General features: G+C 42.8%; 2 protein-coding genes across 8 annotated transcripts in view; both read left to right on the top strand.

Annotated features, from left to right (window-relative positions):
• Positions 1-3,683: 3,683 nt before the first annotated feature.
• LOC128626254 (putative uncharacterized protein ENSP00000383309) lies at positions 3,684-7,384 on the top strand. The gene is made up of 3 exons (XM_053657726.1): positions 3,684-3,695; positions 6,194-6,785; positions 6,882-7,384. The coding sequence occupies exons 1-3, from the start codon at positions 3,684-3,686 to the stop codon at positions 7,382-7,384; spliced, it is 1,107 nt and encodes a 368-aa protein (XP_053513701.1).
• Positions 7,385-7,604: 220 nt separating this feature from the next.
• The window catches only part of IGF2BP2 (insulin like growth factor 2 mRNA binding protein 2), a 148,775-nt gene continuing 133,964 nt past the window's right edge, over positions 7,605-22,415 (top strand). For 6 of the 7 annotated variants that reach the window (XM_037131309.2, XM_053657988.1, XM_037131310.2 and 3 more), the window contains exons 1-2: positions 7,605-7,853; positions 9,385-9,445. In XM_037131309.2, coding sequence (XP_036987204.1) covers positions 7,676-7,853; positions 9,385-9,445 — 239 coding nt within the window. In that variant the 5' untranslated portion in view covers positions 7,605-7,675. Of the gene's footprint in view, positions 7,854-8,747; positions 8,887-9,384; positions 9,446-22,415 lie in introns of those variants that run through there. The other variant, XM_053657991.1, reaches the window with a different exon arrangement.

Below are 22,415 nucleotides of genomic sequence, written 5' to 3' on the forward strand. Positions count from 1 at the left end.
CATTATAAAGGACTTCTTTATACTATTTTTGCAACCTTCCTATAAGTCTAACATTTTATAGGTATATATTCTATACAAAATATGTTATGTATAAGACATAGTTATATGTAATCTATATATTATATATTTACACTTAAGTGTAAATATACTTATATATTATATATAAATATATATGCATAAATATAAGTATGTACACACAAATATGAACTTTAAAATACTTTGTTTTTCTTTTAAAAAGTTCAGATTCTTGGGTTCTAGCTCTGAAGTTTGGGGTTCAGGAGTCCTACAGGTAGTCCTTGAGAAATTTGTATTTTTAAAGTTCTTTTGGTGGTTATGATACTCAATCTCATTTAGAATCATCCCCTGCCAGATACAGTAATAAAAATGCTGCTACTGAGAAGGGGGAAAAAACAACAGTTAACACCTACCACCCAGCTTTAAAAACAAAAACAAGTAGTTAGAATGAAAAATCCAGGTGTGCCTCTCCAACTCCCATTCCCTTCTCTCTCATCCTGGAGGTGACCATGACCTGAAATTTGGGGCTTTCCCATGATGACCATGATCTCAGATCTGAGGTTTGTGATTCCCATGCATGTCTTTACGCATTTATACCACACAAATATGTCCGTATCAGCCACACAATTGTTTTGCATGTTTTCAGACTTTATACAAATGGTATTGTAACACATCCTTCTACAATGTAACTTGTCATTCATAATGATGTGTTGGTTTTTAACACTGACATATGTAGCCTATTTCATGCAGAAGGGAAGAAGTGATGACTCTAGAGAACATGAATAATGTGCATACTCTGACCTGATGTATATTCAATTTGTGACTATTACACAATTTATTTTTACTTATTCTCTTGCTGATGGACATTAAGGTTCCACTTTTCGCTATCCTAGTGCCACCACGAACCTTGTCTGTTTCCTTGTACAAATGTAGAATTTCTTCAGAGGGGAAACTGCCAGGTCACAGGGGGTATGTGTTCCTTCATTTTCTCTGAAGCCATCATTTTTTTTTCCTGTATGGGATCACCCGACATCACAGGAAACAAGGCAGAGTCTATGGGTACAGATGCAGGTACGTGGCCAGATAAAGTTGGGATTTGTTGAAGTGCTCTTCTGATTGCTTCTGTTTTCTCGGTGAACCTTGTAAGGCAAGGTTATGAGCTGGCCTCTCAGATGGATGACGAGCAATAGAAGGGTGTGAGGAGAGATGGCATGATGAGAGAAGGTCATCCACAAGAAGTGAGAATGATGGCCAGGGAGCGCTAAGGGCCTCTATCTTCAATTTTACTTGATATTGACAAGTCACTCCTCAGAGTAATGGTACCTGCGTACTCTCACCAGCAGCGGATGGCTGTTTCTGATGCTCCACACCTTCTTCACCAATTCCTTTGTATTAACAGAATTTTAAATGTTTTTTTGCTGATCTGTAAATGATTCTAATTTCCCCAATTCCTCATGAGCGAAGCTTGCTGTCCACGAGTTTCATCTTCGGTGAATTAGCCCATTCATTTCCCCCCATTTTTCCAATGATTTTTTTTTTCTGGTTGATTGAAGTTCTCTTTATGCAGGTTGTATAACACATGTTTACGTTATAACTGTTCGAGTATTTTTATGGCTGCATTTATGACCATTGCTACTTTCTTATACGACCTAGAGTGTTTTTCCTAGAGTTAATGATTTCTTTGTTTTTCCATTTGCCTAGTTTTTCCTATACCTGTGATTTCCCTCCCAATTTCCAAGATGCCTGCCATTCTCTCAGAAATAATTACTATGCATGTATGTGTGTTCCCCTCCCCTTTTTGTTTCTTGAAGTTGTCCCTTTCCAAGCCAGCTGTTCTTTTCTAATCTGTGCTGGTTGCTCTCTGGATGGAGGCCCTGCTGGCATCCTGGACCTCACCTCACGTCTTCCTCGTCCCCAGCTCTGCTGGCATTTATCCTCCAGTAGTTTCCCTGAAATGGGGAAATGTTTAAACCCTTCATCTTTTGTTGTTGCTGTTGTTCTCCAGTATATTTGCTTTTTACAGAGGCATGGGTTAGTTATTCTAAAAATACACATATTCCAGGGTTGAGCAAATAAATAAACATATTGTGAATAATGGGGGGGGGAAAGGCAAAGGATTGGAGGTTTGAAATGGGCTGTATGGTACAGAGTAAGAAATGGTGCAAAAGACACTGGCCAGCAGAGGCCTGTGACTTACCCAGGGATCCACAAACCCTTGCTCTGGAACCTTTAGTTTCAGTGACTCAAAAGAATAACAGGTGACAGGAGGAGAAGGCTGTTCCACGGGGACAGGGCCCTTCTCATCTTCTTAACTGATGGTCTAGCCAGGTTTAGAATTCTAGCTTGAAAATAATTTCCATTCAGTTTTGAAGGCATTGCTCTACTACCTCCCAGATTCCTTTATGTTTTAGAAAAATACATTCCCATTCGCTTTCCAAATCATTTTTATGTGACCTATTTTCTCCTAGGTGCTTTTATAATTTGATTGAATTCTAAATTTCATCATGATATGCTTTTGCTCTGGATCTTTTGTTCTGGAACTTCAATAAACCACCTCAATCTGGAGATCCATTTTTTAATTCTGAAATTTTTTGCATTATTTTCTTAGTTCCCTTTTTCTCAAACTTTTATTTCTGAACCCACATTTGGATTGGATTTGATTTGATTATGAAGCCTATGCTATTTGATGCCACAGTATCTTTGCATGTGCTGTTCTTTCTGCCTAGGATGTATTTTCCTCTCCTATCTGAGCAAACCCTGATTTATCCTTCAAAACCCACTTCCAGCATCATTTCTTCCAGGATCCCCTCCCTGACCTTAGATTGAATGAGGTGGCCTCTCCTCTGTTCACAGTCTACTGTGGCACCTCTAAAGCTATAATTGTTCATTCATCTGCCTCCCCCACTGATCATAAACTCATTGAGAGCAGGATCATATTTATCCACTTCTGTAACCTCAGTGCCTAACATTACAAAACACCAGGAATAAATGAATGAATTCAACAGGTGAGAAAAGTAAAAATTTCCTCCTGCTGCATGTCAAGCATTGTGCAAAATAGGTACCATCATATAACAGCTTTGTTTAGTCCTTATAGCAAACCTCACATGATCATTGTTTAATCAACAACTACTACCTGAGCCCCTATTATTATGCCAGGTTTGATACTGGCCAAAGGATAAAAAAGATAAGACCCTATTTCTCCAGAAATTTACCATATAGTAGGGAAGACTTTCTTTTCTCATAGTTTCTAAAAATCAACATTTAATTCATCCATGTAAATAAAATTCATCCATGTAAATGTACACTTCAGTAGTTTTGAGTATATTCACAAAGTCATGCAACCTTCACCACTAGGCAAAATATTTTTTATCTGTACAAGTAAAGGGCTGTGTGTATCCTGGGGCCAAATCAGAGGAGGAGGCAGGAGTTTATCAGGGGAAGAAACACAGTCAAGGGAAAGGGAGCAGCACGTGTAATAGGGCAGAGCTCTGAGATGGCCCAGTATTTGGAAAACACGTAAAGTGCTTTTGCGTTAGGGGCACAGATACTGTTTACTGAATAGCAGACACAGGAAGGGTAGCTGGCTCCTGCGGAGAAGCAGAGGTGGCAGGTCACGCCGGGGTGCTGTGTGCATCTGGCAGCCAGGGTCATGTCCCCCCTCCTACGGGATGGGGTTCACAGTGAGTAAGTTGGCTGGGCTTTTGCAAACGAGGACTCTGAAGCTCAGAGAGCTGAATAAACTCAGCTAAAGTCAATTTCTCTTTTGCCAACTCAAGAAAAGGTGGCAAGGAGGTAACCCTACCACTGAATCATTTGCAGTGAGCAGGTAGCAGCTGACAACACTCAATACTGTTTTTCCAGCTCTGGCTGGTGTAGCTCAGTGGATTGAGCGCGAGCCTGCGAACCAGAGTATCGCGGTTCGATTCCCAGTCAGGGCATATGCCTAGGTTGCAGGCCAGTTCCCAGCAGGGGACACACGAGAGGCAACCACACATTGATATTTCCCTATCTCCTTCCCTTCCCCTCTAAAGATAAATAAATTAAAAAAAATACTGTTTTTTCCTGAACAGCTCTGCAAATAAGCTTCATTTTCCTTACCGTACCTTATATTACCTAGAAAGACTGGCCATAATGACCGCTAGCATTAGTTCAACAAAGACATTTCCACCATGATTTTGCAGATTCGAGAGGTTATGTTCTCGGGAGTTGCTCTGGCCAGACAGAAATGTCTTGGTCATGAAAGTCCAAGATGAAGCCTTACTATTTCATCGGCTTTTGGTTACCTAAAATGTGTTTGCTGGTCATATTTCAAGCCCTCTGTATAACCATGAGAAAACTGTTCTACTTTCCTAGGCCTCAGTCTTAGTCTTCCTACCTGCAAAGTGACATTAACAAATCTCTCCCCAGCTACCTTTCCACCATTCTGCTGAGAAGAATCATTGGGAAACCAAGAGGAACCTACTACCTTTGAAACTCTGGAGGAAAAGGTCAGTTAATATACGCTTTAAAAAGTAATATGCCTACTACAAGATTTTCTGCAAAACCTGACCTCTGTTGAACATTTATAAAATCTTGGTTCATTAGGTTTAAATTCGGTCTGGATCAAATCTCCATTTCATCTTTGGAACAGAGATCAGAGTTAGGGGAATGCAAGAGAAAGCAGGTAGAAAAATAAAGTTTCATCTGGCAGGGGGAATGACCTCTTGATTTCTGGCTTTGATTTTGAAGGTTGTCCCTACCCTCTTCTCTGTTCTAGGAGAAGGAACCGTGTGGCTGCTGCTACACAGCGGAAACTTGGGGAAACTTGTCACCCATCACCTTCACCGTTCAAACCCTTCTGCAGCACCACAGTCCGCACACCACCAGCAGGGCAAAATACACAACTTACAGCAAAGAGCAGTTATTTCTTAGGGAAAACGTTTGAAAGTAGCCTGGTGAAACAGGGTAGAAGGGTTCACCAGAGGCCACCGCTGCCAAGAAACCTGAGGTGCTTGCTGTTCACCAGAGAACCCATGCTGTCTGTGGCCTTGCAGCAGAACCAAGAAACTGACATATCTGAAAACATTTTACAACGAACACAGTTCTACCAACCTTTCAGAGAAGAAAGAGATCAATGATCCCCACCACTGTTTCTTTTAAAACTCTGAATTAGTGGAAATAAAATGAGCAAACATAAAGGTGACCATTCCAAGTAGGGTGTTTGTGTAAGAACTATTATGATAGTTACCTCCCAGCATAGTGAAATTTATGCACACATAGTAATTTTCATTTGTGATTCTCCCCTATGTTTTGGTAGGAAAGCATAATACCTAGTTTATCTATCAGTTTGGGGAGCAATGGCCATTCCCCACTTCAGGAACAGTAAAATCCAATTCCTTTTCTGGAACGAGTAAGTATGTGAATGTTGGAGACCAAACCCAGAATTCAAGCAACTGCAAATATCTAGGTGAGAATAAATACAATGTTTTCTTGTCCGGATACGTAATTATTTAAGGAGTCTCCCCCCCCCCCCCCCCGGGCCAAACTACTTTAAAGCTCATGAGTTTCTGGGGGAAGGAAAACGAACAAAACAAAGACCAAGCACTAAGCGTGTGTCCATTGTGTCTCAAAACACTGTTCAGTTATCCTTCGGGTAACCCTTACGACAATCCCGCCAGGGTTTGGTTTTTACCCTGTGTTTGTAGATAAAGATACTTAGGCTCAGAAATGCTAGAACATTCCAGGCCACACAGCTGGGGGCAGAAGGGAGGACGACCCGAGCCCTAAGCCGGTGGGCCGTGCACCTGCCCGTGTTTCCTCACGAGAATCACCTGTGGGTATTTGTGGACAATAAAATCCAGGCTCACAGGGTCGGTCTTGAAGAGATGGGGAGTGTGTTTTTCTCTCGCTTTCTTTCTTTCTTTCAAAACAGACACACAAAAACCTTACAAAAACAAAACAAAACAAAAAGTGCTCCCTCCACCCCTTCTTCAAGAAAGCCTGGGAAAGGGAGTACTTCTCAACCCAGCCAGGAGACTCGAACCTGTTCCATCACTACATTTGTGGCTTCTCCACTAACAGACGCTCCCCCCATGTCTCCCGTCAAACTCTCTCTCTCCTAAGCTCCCCCCACCAAGTCCAGATGTGGGAATCTTCCTCTGCCCCCTTCACCTCTGAATCCTGCCAATCTTTCCTGTAGTATTTCATTTCCTGGCTGGGACTAGGCTCTAACCAGCAGACTTCCAGCCGAGCCCCGGAACTCGCAAACGGTCCCCAGACTGTCTGGCTCCTTCCCTCTCCCCTCAGCTCGGGCAGCTCTCGTCCCAACCCAGCCTCTTCCGTCGGTCACGTTGTTTCCTCCGCTAGCAAGGACCTCTTTCCTCTGCGGGCCCTTCCCAACGCTCCGGGAACTTCTACACAGCCGGAGCGCCTCGGCTTCCAGCCACCCTTGCCTCCTGACGCGCTGGCTTTGGGACCGAACCCAGCCTTGCAGCGAGCGCCCGTTCTCCGGGGCGCAGCCCCTGTCCGCACCCCACCGCCACCTGGCTCCACCGCGGCCGCTCGGGAAGCCTCAGGCGCTTCCCAGAATAGAGAGCAGCGGCTCACGTCAGGCTGCAGCCCGCCGCGGAGTTCTCGGCGCACCGGGTGCGGGCGGAGGGGATGTGACTCTGCTCTGGCCTTCCGTCTCCCTACACGGGCCGGGAAACTGAGGCCCAGGACCGGAGAACCTCGGCGGGGTGCAGAGTACGCGCGGGCCCGACCAGTCCCGGGCCCCGAGCGTCCCGACTCCCGTCTGCGATCCCTCGACCACCCGCGCCGCTGAGTGGCTCGGGAGAGCTGGGCGGGGAGCGGGTCTCGGAACAGGCGCTCCGCCCGGGAACGCGCAGGGCGCCAGACCCGACTAACTCGCCGCGAGAAAGTTGTTGTCTCCCAGCCCGTCCTCGCCTCTCACCTCCGAGACACACCTTCCCGCTGGCCCTGGCGGCCGCGCTCTCACATCCGGTCCACCTTGCGCACACCCCTTTCCACGCTCTCTCGCAGCCCGTCTCCCTCCCACGCCAGTGGCTCCCAGCCGCTCCCCCGCGCCCCCTCGCGCACTCCCACCCGCGCCCCGGGCGCGCCTTCCCCGCCGCGCCCGCCGGGGAGCTGGCGCTCGGGAGCCCCGGTCCCGGGCCGCGACCCGCTTCCGCCCGCCCGGCGCAGGGCAGGAGCCCGGGGAGGCGCGCGGAGCGCTCGCAGCGCGAGGCCAGGGGCGCACAGCGCGGGGCGGGGAGGGGGCGCTCGCTCGCTCACTCTCAGCTGCGCACACGCCGGTACAAACTCTCACACAGACACGAGCGGGGTGCGCTGCCGCCGCCCGCCGCTGCTCCTCCTCCCGCCACCGCCTTGAGAGGGAGAGAGAGGGAGGCAGAGAGAGCGCTTTGTCCGCGCACCGCCGCCCGGCCCGGGACTCTGCCCCGAGGAGGGAGCCGCGCTGAGTCCCCGCCTCCGCCTGTGCCTCTGCCCCCGGGCGGGCCGGGCGGCCGCGGTGGGGGGAGCCAGGCTGAGGGTGGGGGTGGGTGGCGGGCGGGCGGAGGGCGGGGAGGGGGGGCGGAGGAGGAGGAGAGACGAGGGCAGCGGCGGAGGCGAGGAGCGCCGGGTACCGGGCCGGGGGAGCCGCGGGCTCTCGGGGAAGACGCGGATGATGAACAAGCTTTACATCGGGAACCTGAGCCCCGCCGTCACCGCCGACGACCTCCGGCAGCTCTTCGGGGACAGGAAGCTGCCCCTGGCGGGACAGGTCCTGCTCAAGTCCGGCTACGCCTTCGTGGACTACCCCGACCAGAACTGGGCCATCCGCGCCATCGAGACCCTCTCGGGTAAGCACTCCGCGCTGTCCCCCTCCCCCCGCCTCTCCCCGCTCAGGCCGGGACGGCGCCCGGAGGGAGGCCGAGCCCGCCGGGCGGCGCCCGCCGGGGGCTCCCGTGCCCGCATGCTCACTTCCACGCACCAGACCCTCAACTCCGACCGCCGCTCCCCTCCCCCCACAGCTCCGACTCACCCCTTGCCCTCGGAGCCGCAGCCCGAGGGCGACCCCTGTGCGGCTCCGAGGGTCCCCAAGGCTCGCTTGCTCTTTGGGAAGTACCCTGGGCTCTCCGAGCTGCTCTCCAGAGTTCCCCCACCCCCCATCTTTAGAGAGCCCCGTCCCCCCTCTTCACTGACCTTCCTGTTACCCCCTTTATCAGGGACCCCCAAATCCTGCCTCTCCTCGCTTGATCGGACCTCATCCCTTACCGCGCCTCGTGCTCAAGACCTCTCGCCCTCTGCAGTCCCCAGAGCCGCACTCTCCTTTCGAGCCCCCTCCCCACCTAGTCCCGCGGCCCCCCACTTTCGGCACCCCCTTGACGCCACCACTATGTGCCCCTCCGAGGTTTCGAGGCTCCCCAAACCCCATCCCCTGTACGACGGCACATTTCTCTCGGTCCTCTCCCGAACCTCAGTTCCTTCTCGCTCGTCTCTCAAGCGCTCCTATTTTTCTCTGAATTTTTTGTCCGATTTTATTGAGAAGAACTCGAGGCTGGGGGCTTTCCGCCGCCTGTCCCCCCGCCTCCCGCTCGGCCAGAAGCACCTTTTTACGAGGTGCCCTGTCTCAACTCGGTGGGGGCCCGGGCTGAGAACCGGGAAAGAGGAGACCGGGGGGCCCCGCGAGCGCGCTGGAGCCCAGACGGGAGACGGAGAGCGACACACACCCGCGCGCGCGCGCGCGCGCGCACTCACCAACTCTCCCTCTAGCACACGCACAGCCCGGAGCCGCGCTCGCCCCCAGACCACGAGCCTGCACCCCCGGAACTCCTGCCCCAGCCCCTTCCCCACCAGTGCGCGGAGTGGGGGCGGGGCGGCGGCGAGGCCAAGGTGACACCCAGAAGCCGGCGGGGACTAGGTTCTGCAGCGAACCCCAGGGGGCTTCTGCGCGTCTTCTAGGGGCCGCGGGGAGGAGAGGGCTGGGAGGGGAGCGCAGCAGAGGCTTCGGGACCCGGGTTAGCGGAATGGAGAGGTGGGGGGCCGAAAGAAGCGGGGCCGCGCCAGCCCTGCAGCTGGAGTTTCAAATGAGCTCATCCTTTCAAATTGGCGCCGCTCTTTATTAAATTTGTTTTTCCGGTAATGCCACCCACAGCTATACCTGGGGTCGGGTCCGGGCTCACACCCTTTCTTTTCCACTTCGCCCGAGACTCGGGACTCCTGTGTTTCTTCCCACTGGGAACCTAGTTGGCCCAGCTGGAGCCTGGTGGGAGACCCCTTGAGGGCACCCGAAGGCGGAGCCCGGAGCGTGGAGTTCAGTGCCCGCCGCTGCTAGACCCCCGCGGGTTTCACACCAGGAAGGTTCTGAGTGCTTTAATTTCTGTTTTAAAGGTAAAGTGGAATTGCATGGGAAAATCATGGAAGTTGATTACTCAGTCTCTAAAAAGCTCAGGTAAATACATTTTGCTTAGTTATTTTGTGATTGGGTTTACATATAAGTAAAATAATACACTCAAGTTTTTAAAAATGTGCTTTTGTAGTTTTGTAAAAATTGTTTGTTTTGTTAGTGGAGATAACAGTTTAGAAAGTTAAATATATATGTTTTACTTTCATTATATAAGGTGTTTACTGGCCTTGGAAAATAATCTGGTGCCTTATTGGGGTGGGGGGCGGGGGCTCGAATGCTAGCTGTGTTAAATTCGCAGGGGCTGTTTCACTTGTTTATCAAAACCTGCCTCCCACCCCTAGCCCCAGCACAATGGCAACGCACGCTCGTCAAGACTTCCTGTGAGCTGTTGAGAGTAAATATTTACTGTGTCAGCTAAATTGCTTAACTAAACTCCGCGATTAATTAGTTTTCTTTTTTAAGATAGCTTAATGTTGAATAATAAAATAATTTAGTAAGGGGTCAATATTTTGCATAGCACTCTAAAGAAAGAGGGTTGTTTGGATTGGATGGCAGCTAAAAGCCAGAGTTTTGTAGTCGCTCGGTCTGCTGATTGTTGCTTCTGAGCGTTTTTTGTTGTTGCTGCTGTTGCTTTTCAGATGTGTTTGGGGCTAAACAAATATCACCGTGAACTCTGTAGTTATATTTAAGTGCACTGTTGTTAATGAAGGAGTGGAAAAGGTTTGTGGAGGTTGGAATTCTCCTGTGATATGCTTACATGAGAAATATCTGTCCATGAGGAGAGAGTGAAGGAGAACATCTTTGTTTTAAAGTTTATTGTGGACTTTAAATTTGGGCCCTTTATTACTCATTCTAGATATTTTTTTCCTCCTATGTGTTGTAACTTAGTTTATATCCCAGTCACTTACATTTCTTCACCATTAGTCATGAAGTAGCTGAATTGAAGAGAGACTAAGTGAAGCCTTTGATTTACCACCTTTAAAATCTCTGATACTCAAGAGTGTTTAACCACTTACATGATTTTTTGCCAGGGTTTGAATAGATTTTAAAACAAACTATCTAAATGTAATAAATACTTAAAGGTTTGTTAAAAGGTTTTTAAAAATTGTGTGCACATTTATGGATACGTTTTATCTGAAGTAGGCAACAGAATATCTTTTGTTTGCAAATGGTTCTGTGGCATATCAGAAAACTTAGTATCTTTTTCAAAAGGTAAAAGTTATGATTTGCAGTTTCATGTGCAATATTAAGCTAGTTCTCTCTAGGAAAAGATGTAATTGTAACTGATTCGTTTTTCAATTAAGTATTCTAAATTTGCATACTTTATGTATTTTCTTTTGCTTGAGAAATTCAGGTTGTAGCTTTCTGATATCTAAAGTATTGGTTTTAAATTTAAATTATTAACCTTACAACACTTGAAAATTTGAATATATTTAACAAAGTTTGAAAAAAACCCCAAAATATTTGATGGACTATGTTTCTATAAATGCCTAATTCTGTTGGTTATATAGCTGCTTTGAGTCCTTTTAGGGGGTTATAATTAGTAAAACTCACTGCTATTTTAACTTTTGTGAGTTGGTGTCTCATTTCATGTTGTAATATAAGTGAAATACTCGTTTATCTAAAGTTATTAACATCTCTTACAACTTCACACAAACATACTACTTTTTCATTCAAAAGGCAGAGGTTATTTGTTAGCTGGAGTGTCATTTAAATAATTTTGTGATGCTTTTAGAAGAGATCAGAATTAAGAGCATGTCCCAGGTTTTTAGTGTTAATTAAATAAAGAGCAATCTAGGACTTATACAGCCCTAATAGTACATGACTTCTGTGAACACGTGGGCGATATGAAATACCTAGGAGGCAGATGAAAGTGCGCTGTGCATGATTCACTACGAGGAAGATGTCTGACATACCAAATGTATGCATAAGCTGTTGCTGTAGGGGGTTACATCATTTCTGATTGGATGGTTTTAATCTTTTTTTCCCTTTCCTTTACCAGTTTAAAATGCAGAAATTAGTTACTTGTACTGCAGGCTAAGAAGGGAGAGATAGCTAATGCCTGGTGCTGTGTGCTGAGCTCAGACCCCTGGGATGAAGCAGCTTTGTGTCCTCACGAGCAGGGCACTGCCACCGTGGTGGCTTTCAGAAAGTAGGGTGCTGCTGTGGCATCTGGAACCAAAGCTTTTACGTTACATAGTGACTGTTTGGGTGTTCGTTTGTTGCATTTCTATGAGAATTAACAAGTTAGGAGTAAATTTGTCAGTGTCAAGTCATTTCTATATGTGGTTTCTGTGTTAGTTGAAGTGAAAATGTGAAGAAAACAATTTATCTTCCTTGCTTGCTTACTTAAATAATCATTCAACTGAGTGCTCATTTTCTTTATATGGTTCTGATTTCTTTGTGTTCTCCAGAATCAGTTTTAATGTCTGCATTCTGAATAGAGTTTTTAAAAAGCCAGTGGTACTTTGGGAGGAGATGTTTTTATCTAAAGTTACGAAATTATTGGCATGACATTTACCTGCCAATTGGATCTTTTGTTAAGTGATCATTTCTAGCATCATTTTCTGTGTGCTGTTGTTGTAGTAGACAGACTACATGCCATTGTTTTCTCAGGTCACTCAGAAACAAAACTTTTTTTCTTTTGCCATATCTGTTTCATGCTTATTAAATCCAAATCATTATAATGTATGCCATGTACACACCATCTGTTTCTCTTTCTAAGTTGGTTTCAGGGTCTGTTGAATAAAAATCTTTGGATCTTTCTTTTGTATTCATATTTCTTGGTACTATATATATGAAACAAAGATTTCTTAACGAGGGACAAACTGGTAAGGTCTTTAAAGTTCTGCTGAAAGTCACGGAAATTTCCTTGATAGGAATTTCATTTCTGATGTTGATGAGAGTATAGTTTTGTATGTGTGTAGATATCTGCATCTACACACACGTGCACACACATACTGCGTAAATTGTTTGCAGCTAAGACGTTTGCTGACCCGAATGTGCTTTGTAACTAAAGTTGAATGATTCTGTGAGAAACAAAACTCTGAAAAATGCAGTTTCAGCCCACTTCTAGGAAGTAACTAAGCGGTGCTAGACATGCCTTCACTGAGATAGTGTGAACACTGCGAGGTCGTGTAGGAAAAAGCTATGAATTTGTCTTTCATGACTTAAAAATCAGTAATTGTGTTCTCTCCAATGCAAATGAATTTGGTCTCCTATAGGAATGTTAAAGGAAACAGTATCTCAATTGTATTTTGCTTGTATGTACTACATTGTGTATAGTTGAATTAAATACCAAAAAAGAAAAAAAAAGCCACCCAACCTCAAGCCTTGCAACAAAGGCTTTTGCTACATCAATTTTTGATTTTGTAGCAACAGAAAAGACTTTAAGAGGTTAAAATCACATGGTAGTCTCCTATATCAAGAATTTATTGAATTAGATGTTAATGCTTGGATTTAATTATATAGGTTCCATGTATGGATATGCCATATAGTAAGGTAAAATTTTTTCAAACTGCCAGGTTACTTTTGATTTGGCTTTGAGTTGGATATTTAGTTTCCCATTTTAAAAAAGGCAATTTTTTTCATGTGGGTCTAGGTAATGTTAGAATTACACATTTTTGTGACCTTTAAGATGTAAGTATTAAAGTTAAAATAGAAGCAATAAAGAAAAAATTACTTGATAACTCAAGTAATAGCATAGGTTTAAAATTGCACTTTATGCTTTTCAAATGACTGGTGTTTTGATGTTTTTACATTATTTAGTTAAGTATTAAAAACCATTGAAATCTACAAATAAAAATAGATTTATATACTGCCTGGTTTTTCGATTTTCCAAATTCATATCAATTTAAAACTGTTTTATAGCAGTTTATAAAAGTGTTAAATGACTAAACATGTAAACATGAGTTCTAAACGGTGATTTGGTGGTATATAATACATTTGCCAAATTGTGTTTTCAAAAGCAATAATTATTTTTGTGATTATGCCTGAGTGTAAGATGACCAGTAAAGGATGGTCTCAGAGTTGTTTTTTATGTTATCCTGTTACTATCATTTATATAGAGAAGATGAGAAGATTAGTGTATTTGTTTAATGCCTTTTATACATAATGATCTAAAATACAATATACTATCAAAGAAGAAGAAAGTTTTAAAAGGACATGAGGAAATTTATAAGTAATTGCATATCCAAATTAAATAAGTAATAAATTTATAAGTAATTGCATATCCATATTTCACTATTGTTTTGAGTAAATGTTTGTTTTTTTTTTATGGAGGTTGCTCTGATTTTTAAGCTGGGGCATATAAATAATGTTGAAATGTGCATAAAAGGAAAGCAACTTGGGCACATTTATTAAAAGTCCCAAAAGCTATGAAAGTCAGAGTTCTACAGGAACTATTTATACATATTTGATACTTTTCAACTTTATAAATACTTGCTGTTGACTGCTGAATCACTCTTCCAAGTCTGCTAATGAAATCCTCAAAAGTAGATGAGCAATCGGCCAGAGTTGTTAGAGGACATTATTTGAGCTGAGTGTGTCATCTCTGATTCAGTGGGGTGTGTGGTGGGGGATAGATGGTATTGAGAGGGGAGGGGGGGGGAGGAAATCTTTAATTGAGCAACAACAGCTCTGGATTTTAGTCCCGAATAGGCCAATGAAAATCAATAGGTGTTTGAACCTTGTGGCAAAGGGAACCAGATCCAATGATACATGCTTTGGGTGATTCATACCTTGTAGGAGGTGAACCTCGTGGAAGCCAGGGCACTGGGATCGTGGTGGCTTCCTCAGTGAGCCTGCTGCTGGAAGGACAGTCCAGTGTGAAATGGACTCTCCTTCCTTTCTGCGTGGGTGTCCCCGCTCACTAATAGAATTAGCCATATGAGCCTGTGAAGGCTCTGATAATCTCTAAGCCATTTTTTAAGTGTTAGAAAATTCAGGATTTGAAAGAACATTTTTATTTAGAAATTCTGTACTGGGGAAGGTAATATATTATTTTGCAAAACAAAAGTACTCAGAAAAATCAATTTCATTAGAAGAAGCATAGTATTAATGGTTTCTTTGATTTTAAAACAGTTAAACAATACATTTCAAAAAATTTTTAAAAATTTTATATACATACTATCAAAGTGTCTTCAGTATTCTTTTTGGTGTTAAAGAAGAGCATGTGGGGCTTGGCTAAGCCAACTTTTTAAACCAATTTCCTAAAACTTTTAGTCAAAAGCATAATCTCTTGAAAGTTACAGTTAATTTCTTAATTTGAAGGATGAGACAGTTCTGAATAAAACATGCCCAAATAATTTATTAGTTAAGGTTTATCCTTTTTACACTTAAATTCAAGTTCAAATTAGTTTGGGCAGTCCTTTAAAACACTATCATTGAAGGAAACATAATAGCAAGTAAACAGGCAATACCCACCAGTTAATAGTCTTTTCTCTCATTATCACCATTAAAATAAAAAAATCTTTTACTTTATAATTTGACTTCATGCTTACAGACTTATAATTTTCATTTGGTGACACGGACTGTATGGGTTCTATTTTGGGCAGCAAAATTGCAGAGTGCTCAAAGCATTATTTTTAAGGTTTTACTTTTCCTGTTTGGATGATGGACTTTAGTCTGGTCTTTCCATAAAATAGTGAAGAAAAATTATTTTCTTTCCGAGAAAGATTCTGTTGCTTTGGATTCCAAAGAGGAGGGGGACTATAGTAACTGCTTCCTCAGTTTGGCTTCAGTTTAATGGCATATTGAGGTGTGGAGTAAGTTGACCAGAGAAAATGAGTACTTTTGTGCTAATAGCAGACAGTGAAGTCCAAAAGCTCAGCAGCCATCCATCACTTAATGGACAAGCCTCTGGTTCTCAGTAAATAATAAGCTTGCAGTTTTGAGATATATTGTTTATTTCTGGATTCCCTGATTATTGGTCTGTTCTACACTTTATTTCTTAAAATAAGAACATTTAGTTAGAGTTTTTCCATTATGAAAACAAAGAGTTCTGATATAGGCTTTAGACTTTCTAATACTTACCTATAAGAAATGCTGTACCTAGTGACCAGGAAAATATATATGGGACCGTTGCAATAAGAATTATATCTTCAGTTTTTCTTATTATCATATAAAAAAATGAAATGTGTACAAACATGGGAGAATTTGCCTTAGGGGGGAGCTTGGATTTTAATTTTTTGTTTTAAATGTGATCAGAAAGGTGGTTTCATGATTCCATGTGTTGATGGATAGTAGCATCATCTCAGGGAGGTAGATGTATTTTTAAGTACCTGCTGCATTTTATATTTATTTATATAGTACTAATGATGTCCCAGCCTTTTCCACCCATTACTTCATTTATTTCAAATACTAATTATGTGAAGAAGATGGGACAATTAATATTACCTCCCCTTTTTCAGATGAGGAAACTCATTCTCAGAGAAATGTAATAATTCGCCTAAGACCACGTGGACTTAAGTGGTAGAAGTAGGGCTAGAACTTGGTCTTCTGCATTTCAGCCGTTTTTCACCTACATTTACTTTTCTTAAATTAAGTAAATCACCTGAAAGTGTTGTAAGATTCAAAGGGGGCCATTCAAGAGTTATGGAAATAGGTTTGTTTGTGAATGGCCCTTTGCAATGATTTTATTCTTACATCAATCTGCATGATCTGTACTTTGCTACAGTTTTTTTTAGGAAAAAAAGTAATTGGAAACAGAGGTAACTTAAAAGTTACCAGTAGTATCACCTGCTCCCATCGCCACAGCTGCCCTTAGGAGTTGAGGGTGTGCCTAACTAAGCAGGCTGGGCTTTGTTTTTACGTTGTTTTTTCAGGGTGGCTTTCCTTGTGTTATGAAATAGGACATTGCCAAGAAAGATGTTTCTTTCAACACCTGAGCCGCATGGATCACCCAGGTAGTGCTGGTAAATGAAAGTGCCACGTGGTAAATGAAAGTTTAGGGTGGGTTCTTCAGAGGTTTCACCCAGCCCATTGCCAGAGGGCAGAACTGTGTTTCGGTTGAAGTGGTTTCCTGGTGGCTACCAAGTCTTTTCTCTAGATTTGGTATCTCTCTCTGCTTTACTCTCCAGATAGAATGTAGCCTTTGGCCTCTCCTGTGGGGGACAGATGGGATAGGTATTAACAGGATAGCATCCATGAAGTTTTCTCAGAGTTCCTCATTAATGAGAGGATCACTCAAAACATAGTAAATAACTAAGCGTGTGAAGTACATTCCATTTCCCCTTAATTGTAAGCTTTTTCTGCATTTATCCTGCTGTTTCCTTTAACTTTGGTATACATTCCTCTTTATGGTAGTGGTGAGGAGAGGAAGGAAGGAATTATCAAGGGAAAAAATAGGTGAAAGAAGATTATGTCCAACACCCCATGCATTTCACTTCTTTAAGTTCCTACAGTTCAGAGTGGGGTATTGCATGTTCTTTGGGACTCTGGCTCAGGAGATGGGGAGAAGGAAGAAGGGTAACTGGCGTACGGGGCACTGCACAAGGCCTGCTACATATTTTAGCCTCACAACAGCCTGGAGGAGAGACCTGACTGTAAAGCTTCAAACTCCAAAGCCACTCCTTCCACCTGACTGAACCTGCTTTGGAGAAGCAGTGGTCGTATTACTCTGGCTGCCCACCTGTTTGGAATGCATTAGCAGCACCCTGGCAGTGAAGGAGGAAGTTTGCTAATCTGTACGTACAGTCACTCTGTATATTTTTCCTGACTCCAGTAAGAGATGAAACTTACATATATACTATCAGTATGCAGAGGAAGATAGGGCACTGAAGTTTAGTGTATTTTTAATGCAGTGTAATGGAAAGACAACTAAAAGTGCTAGTCATAATTTGAAGAACCTTTTTTGTTTAGGACCTAGAATGATACACAAAGGTTGACATGCTTTCATCTTTATCTGTGTGTTTTAAAAATGACTAGGGTTTAGAGAAGGAAAATAAGGGAGTCTTGCAAATTACCTTTAATAAAGTGGTTCATCTTACTGATATTAGAAAATTTAAAATCGTTTTGACACATGAAAAAGCGACAACACAGAAAGATTTATGTATTCCTTTTGACATAATACTAAAACATATAATGCATTGATGACCTTTAATTAGTAAATAGGATTTAAGATACAATATTAAAAATGAAACGAGTTATACAAAAGTTTTGCTTCTAAGTATAGAGGTGGTGCTTTTTTGGTAAGAAAATAATTTTATGAAATTTATTATGAGTTTAAAAATAAGGGCTTTTCTCAGTCAAGAACCTCTAATAGAGTTTAAAATATTATCAGAAAAGATACCCTCGTTACCATGTTATATCTTCTGTTCACTCTTTCTTTTCAAAAAACCAAACAAAAAATACGGATGCGAATGGTGATTGTGTGGATGGGTTAGCCTCCAACCGATTCATGAAACAGATGATAATTTGCAAAGCTCATCTGAGGATAGGCTGTTTAGTTTTTATGTATATCAAGGAGACCTTTTACTTTAGTCCCTCCTGATCTTTATGGTTTTAATAATACATATTTGAAAATGGGTGTTTTTCTTTATTATATGGATAAGGTTTTGGAGTACAATGTTTATGCATCTTTTTTCAGTCAGGGGTGGATGATGAAACAGTTTCACACTGAAAAAAATTCAGTTTAGCCTCTTCAGTTATTAAGGAAGGAAGGAGGAAGGGAAGGAGGGAAGGAGAGAGAGAGGGAAGGGGAAGGAGGCAGGCTGCCGTGGAAGCTAGGAGCCCAGGTGGCTGGCTGGGTTCGGCATGCAGCTCCAGCATTCTCTCTCAATTCCAGAGCACATGGGAAAGACTGGTACTCACTGGTGGTGTGTAGAAGCCAGTCAGGGAAACCAGTGGTGGCAGCAGGACTGGGAATCTTACACAACTTGTTCTTTTCTTTGAAATGTGAAAACTCTAGGAGTGTGTGGCTGGCCTGCCCCACAGAAGGTTTTGCATTTCTTTCTACGAGGTGCCACATTGGCCACTTCCCCTCTGTTATTCTCCTTCCCCTTTGCAGTTGGATGGTGGCGGGGCAGGGATAGAAGGTGCCTGGTGTGCAGGCCTGCCTCCGCCCCATGCCCCCTGGCTGGCTGAGTTTGGGGAAGCCTGGAGGCTTGTGTGTGCTTGCTCAGTGTGTTGGAATGTATGGGTTCTGTGGCGTACGTACGTACACTCCGCATGGGAAGCGGACATGCGCTCCTTAATGGTTGTGGGGTTGAGCTTCATAGGTTTTTGTGAATGATTGAAAATTTTGGATTTTGGATTTTTGCAGTGCTGAGGGGCTTTTGTTCTCCCTGCAGTGCAATTTGTATTTACTCTTTGTGAAGGGAAAACAAATTTTTTTCATTTTTTTTAATCATTGAAGGATAGAAAAAAATACTGTGGATGTGTAAATGATCTGGCCTCTTGCTCCTGGATTCAGCTGTACTCTTTCCCCTTTCTTTTCAAACTGATACTGATGTCTTCACATCATGGACACTGAATTTGTAAGCTTAGCTTTTTAAAAGTCCCTGAGTTGTGGCCTTGTCAGAGATGATGAACTCGAGGCTCTTTAGAAACCAAGTTTTAAGTTTGGATATTTAAACATGTTGGACTTCATCTTCCCTTTAAGAAATAAAGAACAAACTACTAGTTGATTAATATTCTTTAAATTTTTTAGTTAGCATCTTTTAAATTTACTTTTTTTTTCCACAAAAGATTTGAGATAACAAAGGTTCTGGTGGCTGAAGTGTTTGCCATGATGTCAGGGATTTAGTTTTATAAGGTACATACGTTTAAAGTGGGCTTTGTTTTAAGGGTTATTAAAGACTGGGAATAGGTGGTTGGTTCTAATATAATTCTTTATACATCTTAAGAGGTTTTCCAGGGAAGAGTTAGCTCTTTGGTTCATTGGTTTTTGTATTAATGGTTTGTATTAATGGTGTCTACTCCAACAGTGATTTCAAAACAATAATTTTGATACTAAAAATGATTTCTGGCTTTAGTTCATATATAACAATTATGGTCAAGGTATTAATATCTGCCTTAAAAATTTCCAGGCCCAAATTCTATCTTTTATTTGCCATGGTAGTGCTTTTAACAATATGTTCACATAAAGCCTTAGGATTCTGAGGAGACGCCAGATTTACGGAAAGAAGAGTGTGGACGCAGTCCGTCCAGGGGGTCCTGGCTTCTTATCCACCTTTTGGCCAGAAGACAGCTGCATTCATTCATTGCTGTTTTCTATTTTGGAGTTTGTTCTAGAATTTGGGGTTTGCTGCTTTGAAGAACAGTTTGAAACCATAACTCCTAAAGTGTGATTCTAGGCCTTGAGTCCATTCCTGGTCGTTTTCACAGATCCGAAACTCCCTCTTGAGGAAGGTTTAGACCCTGCCTCTGTTACTCCTGAACCTGCGTTCTTCGAATGGCTTTCCGTCTCCTTGGCTTCTCACTTCAGTAACAAATGTTTGCTTTGCCAACTGCACCTCAGACCACCAAATCTATGGATTTTTCTACAGTCAGCAGCATGGAGAATATTTGTGTCTCGAACTTTCCAGGGAAGGTCCTTGGCCTGTGGTTGTGCTCCAGCTCCTGCCAGAGCCAGTGAGTCAACTGCCTTTGTAGGGCGATGGGACTTCTGTTGCGGTTTCACAGGGGGAATCTTTAAAATACGGGGTCTGGCACAAATAACGCAGCTTTTTTATTGCAAAATCTTTTGTTACAAAATCATAAGCATGCAATTCTGTAACATAACACTATCATACTCAAGCACACCAAGTGACATTTTAGGTGAAATGTTCAAATTAAAATGATAAATTATTACACTCATATTATTACTCTAGCAACCATATTCAAGCAGGTGTTACATCTGCTGGACCCTGTATTTTCAACTGGTTATTATGGATGCCCAACACATCAGAAGGGGCGTGAGCCGTGATACTGTAACACACACTTGTTCAGTATCAGTCCCACATGCATGAGTCTTGCATGATACATGCATGCAGTCCCGCATGCATGATACATTCAGAAATGTATCAGTGATTTCCTAACTTGTGGCCAAGGACTCTTGGGTCCAGTCCTTAAGTTCCTTGGACTTTGGCTTCTGTATTGTTTAAAAAGTCTCTTAGGTGGTTCTAATGTAGAAGGAGGGAAGAAGGGAGGTGGGGGGTGGGAAGAGAGAGAGAGAAGGAATAAACCTCCCCCCTTAGTTCTGCTCCATGCTCCTGGGCACTCCGCTCTAGCTTCCTGCAGACCAGTCTTCAGAGACTGGTGATGTCATGTTGTGGACCCACATTCTGTAGTTAGACTGTTATAAGAGACCACCATGTTTTTACAGGGGTCCACACTCAGGTGTCTGTAGATTACATGAGTGTGGTGAGGGGGTTCTGTGGAGTATAGGACGGGGTAGCTGTCAGTCAGGGCCAGCCAGCTATTGCCAGGTGGAAATGTAAGGTCACTGTTCCCAAATCTGATTTTTCAAAAGAAGCCAAAACTCAGAGTTCTCGTGTTAAATATTGGCAACAATTCAGAGAATTTTAGGGACCCTGTGAATGCATGCCAAAGAAAATGGGTTGAATCTGGACCATGGGTTTCCAATTTGCAGTCTCTGCCACATAAGAGTGCATCTCCTACAAAATACTGATGAAGATACTCTCCATTATGTTTAGTATCATTTCCGCCTAAGGCTTCTCTCTGAGCGAGAGGGAGCAGTCCTCTTGATAAGCTGGATAAACTAGCCATGATAGCTTTCAGGTCTCAGGTGCAGCAACCATCGTTGGTCTAGTTTTCTGGAATAGTTGTTTCTCCATTCTGAAGTGCCCATAGTTTCATCTTCATGTCATGGTCTTCCTGTGTTTTTGTTATATTCCGATATCTGAAATCCTTTTGTAAAATAGAATGTACATTTACTGAATATGTGACGATCTTAAAAGTTTGTATATAGTGTTACTATTTCGTGGTATGTGTTCATGAGAAAAAAGTAAGTCCCTATTATCATAGGCATGGATATGATATAAGTCAGGTAGTCTTAAAAGCATAGAGTATACTTGGTGGGAAATTCAGTGGTGAAAAACTGCTTTTTAAACATGTTTGGAAAGTGTTTTGGTTATTGTTATACATTTTTTGTATTTAAGTTGAGGAAATTGAAGAACATACAGACTTCACTGCTTGGCTTTTGGGTTCAGTTACTACTGAACCCAAATGAAATAGTTTATTAGTAACTGCTGTAAGCACGTGTCTACAAGAGGGTAAGCTAGCAGAGCATCTTTGGAAAGGCACAGTTGCGTGGCGCACCAGAGTGCAGCGATTCCGGTTTTCTGTTGGCGCCCTTTGTGTGTGATGGATCTAAATGGTTATTGGTTCTACAGAAGTAGCCAGCTCTTTTCTTTGGACTCGCATGCCTTGAATAGTAGACATAGCTGTTCATTAAATATTTTTGAATGAATTAAGATTCAGGCCATAATAAGGTCTTAATTTACTTTTATTTCTTTCCCTCTTTTTCTCTCTTTTTTTTATTTTCAAATGGGGCAGGCAGTGGGAAGGATACTTACTAATTCAAAGATTTGGCTCCTTTATGGATGGGTTTTTTCAAACTTTTCACTAAATCTTTGGCCTCTGTGGAATAAAACCTTCATGGGCATGTTGGGTGTGAAGGTTCTTTAAACCGTGAGCTGAGCTGCGCAGAGCAGTTGCTTCGGGCTGCAAAGTGAGTTCGGAAAGCAGGGATTCAAATTTGGGGGAACCAGAATAGGTTTTGTAAGTTGGTCATTTTTAAAAATTTAAGGGTAGGTTAATCTTAGTAGGTTAATCTAATTATTAGATTCAGTATGATTACATGAAAATAAAATTTTCCCTCTAGATATTTCTTTCTGTAATCCAAATTGTATTAAAAATCTGGGAACCACAGCAGAAAAACCTATTGAAATAAACAAAAACAGCTATCCCTATTGCAAGATAATGGGTGACCACAAGAATCAGACTCAAGGTGTGTTTTTTTACATAGTAAATTAAATGTGACCAGTTTAAGCAGACAGCACTGGTAGTTATT

This window comes from Artibeus jamaicensis, unplaced genomic scaffold, assembly GCF_021234435.1.
Source record: "Artibeus jamaicensis isolate MK-2021 breed Jamaican fruit bat unplaced genomic scaffold, CSHL_Jam_final scaffold_474, whole genome shotgun sequence".
Lineage (NCBI taxonomy): Eukaryota > Metazoa > Chordata > Mammalia > Chiroptera > Phyllostomidae > Artibeus > Artibeus jamaicensis.